Source organism: Cebus imitator, unplaced genomic scaffold, assembly GCF_001604975.1.
Source record: "Cebus imitator isolate Cc_AM_T3 unplaced genomic scaffold, Cebus_imitator-1.0 Scaffold235, whole genome shotgun sequence".
NCBI lineage: Eukaryota > Metazoa > Chordata > Mammalia > Primates > Cebidae > Cebus > Cebus imitator.
The window spans coordinates 3130442-3132529 of NW_016107550.1; the positions used below are offsets into that span (position 1 = coordinate 3130442).

The 2088-nt window shown below is 52.8% G+C and overlaps 1 protein-coding gene across 1 annotated transcript in view; it reads right to left on the bottom strand.

Annotated features, from left to right (window-relative positions):
- Positions 1-2088, bottom strand: part of OSCAR (osteoclast associated Ig-like receptor) — a 7657-nt gene that overhangs the window by 2213 nt on the left and 3356 nt on the right. The window contains exon 2 of the mRNA XM_037727657.1: positions 104-614. Within this exon, the coding sequence (XP_037583585.1) occupies positions 104-614 (511 nt within the window). The remainder of the gene's footprint in view (positions 1-103; positions 615-2088) is intronic.

Sequence of the window (2088 nt, forward strand, 5' to 3'; positions counted from 1 at the left end):
CCCTCCCTCCCTCTCTCTCTTTCTCTCTCCCCCGACTCCCCCATCCCCCACCCCCCGCACTATGTCTCTTTCCTTGTGTCTGTGAAACTATCAGTTTGCTCACTTCATTCTGTATCTCTTTCCCTGTATCTCTCTGTCCTTCCCTGCCTCCCTTGTTCCACCCCCTTCTCCGCCGAGACCCCAGGACCTCACCTGTCACCAGCAGCTCCAGGGCATCGCTGGGCTGGGACCAGACACTCGGCGCCCAGTCTGGCTTCCCGTAGCAGCAGTGGTAACTTCCCCCTTGGGCCGGAGTCACCTCCTCCAGGAAGAACTCCGCCAGCTCCGAGGACACCTCCCGGAGGAGAAGGGGATCGGTCTCTCCAGACTTGAAAAGTGCAAATCTCCAGGCGGGTTGGGGTGCCCGGCACCTCAAGGTCACGTTGACCCTGGGGGTCACAACCGTAGCTGGCCGAGCTCCCAGCCATGGCTTGGGGTATGAAACTGGGGGGACTGAATAAACGGGGCTGCCTGAGTCCTTGGACCTCCTGGGAGCCCCAGAAGATGAAAGGGAAGTTGGGGAAAGAGGAAAATCACCCTGGACGGTTATTGCCCCTTTCTCAGCCTCAGTTCCCTGTTGGTGAAATCAGGGAGAGACTGGACTATAGTCAAGGCTTATTAAGAGCAGGTGGATCACGAGGTCAAGAGATCGAGACCATCCTGGCCAACATGGTGAAACCCCGTTTCTACTAAAAAAAAATACAAAAATTAGCTGGGCGTGGTGGCATGCATCTGTAGTCCCAGCTACTTGGGAGGCTGACGCAGGAGAATCGCTTCAACCTGGAAGGTGGAGGTTGCAGTGAGCTGAGATCGCGCCACTGCACTCCAGCCTGGAAACAGAACAAGACTCTGTCTCAAAAAAAAAAAAAAAAACAACCAGGTGCACATCACTGGGGCAGGACAGAAACTTCACAGCTTCACTCCACAGTTTGTAAACATAGTTTCAAAGCGTCAGGTCCCAGAAGTCTGTAATTTATTATTATTATTTAAAGTAATGGGATGGGGGGTCTACCTATATTGGCCAGGTTGGTCTTGAACTACTGGCCTCAAGCAATCCTCCCACCATGGCCTCTCAAAGTGCTAAGATTACAACCTGGTGCCACCCCACCCGGACATTTTTTTTTTTAATTTATTATTTTTTGAGACAGGGTCTTGCCCTGTTGCTCAGGCAGGAGTGCAGTGGCGTGTTCTCAGCTCACTGCAGCCTCAGCCTCCTGAGCTCAAACAATCCTCTGCCTCAGCCTCCTGAGTTCCTGGGACCACAGGCGCACACTGCTACACCAGGCTGTTTTTTTTTTTGGAGATGGAGTTTTGCTCTTGTTACCCAGGCTGGAGTGCAATGGCAGGATCTCGGCTCACTGCAGCCTCCGCCTCCTGGGTTCAAGCAATTCTCCTGTCTCAGCCTCCCGAGTAGCTGGGACTACAGGCGTGCACCACCATGCCCAGCTAATCTTTGTATTTTTAGTAGAGATGGGGTTTCACCTTGACCAGGATGGTCTCGATCTCTTGACCTCGTGATCCACCCGTCTCGGCCTCCCAAAGTGCTGGGATTATAGGCGTGAGCCATGGCGCCCGGCCCCAGGCTGTTTTTTTTTATTAGTAGTAGTAGCAGTGGAGACAAGTATTCGCTATGTTGTCCAGACTAGTCTCGAACTCCTGGGCTCAAGCGATCCTCCCACCTTGGCCTCCCAAAGTGCTGAGCTTATAGACGTGAGCCACCACACTCCAATTTTAAATCGCTTTCCAGAATATTTGTTTTATAATATTTCAAGAGCGGCCAAAATGCCGGGCACAGTGACTCATGCCTGTAATCCCAGCACTTTGGGAGGCCAAGGCAGGCGGATCACGAGGTCAAGAGATCAACACCAACCTGGCCAACATGGTGAAACCCCGTCTCTACTAAAAATGAAAAATTAGCTGGACGTGGTGGCATGCACCTGTAGTCCCAGCTACTTGGGAGGCTGAGGCAGGAGAATCACTTGAACTCGGGAGGTGGAGGTTGCAGTGAGCTGACATCATGCCACTGCACTCCAGCCTGAGCAACAGAGT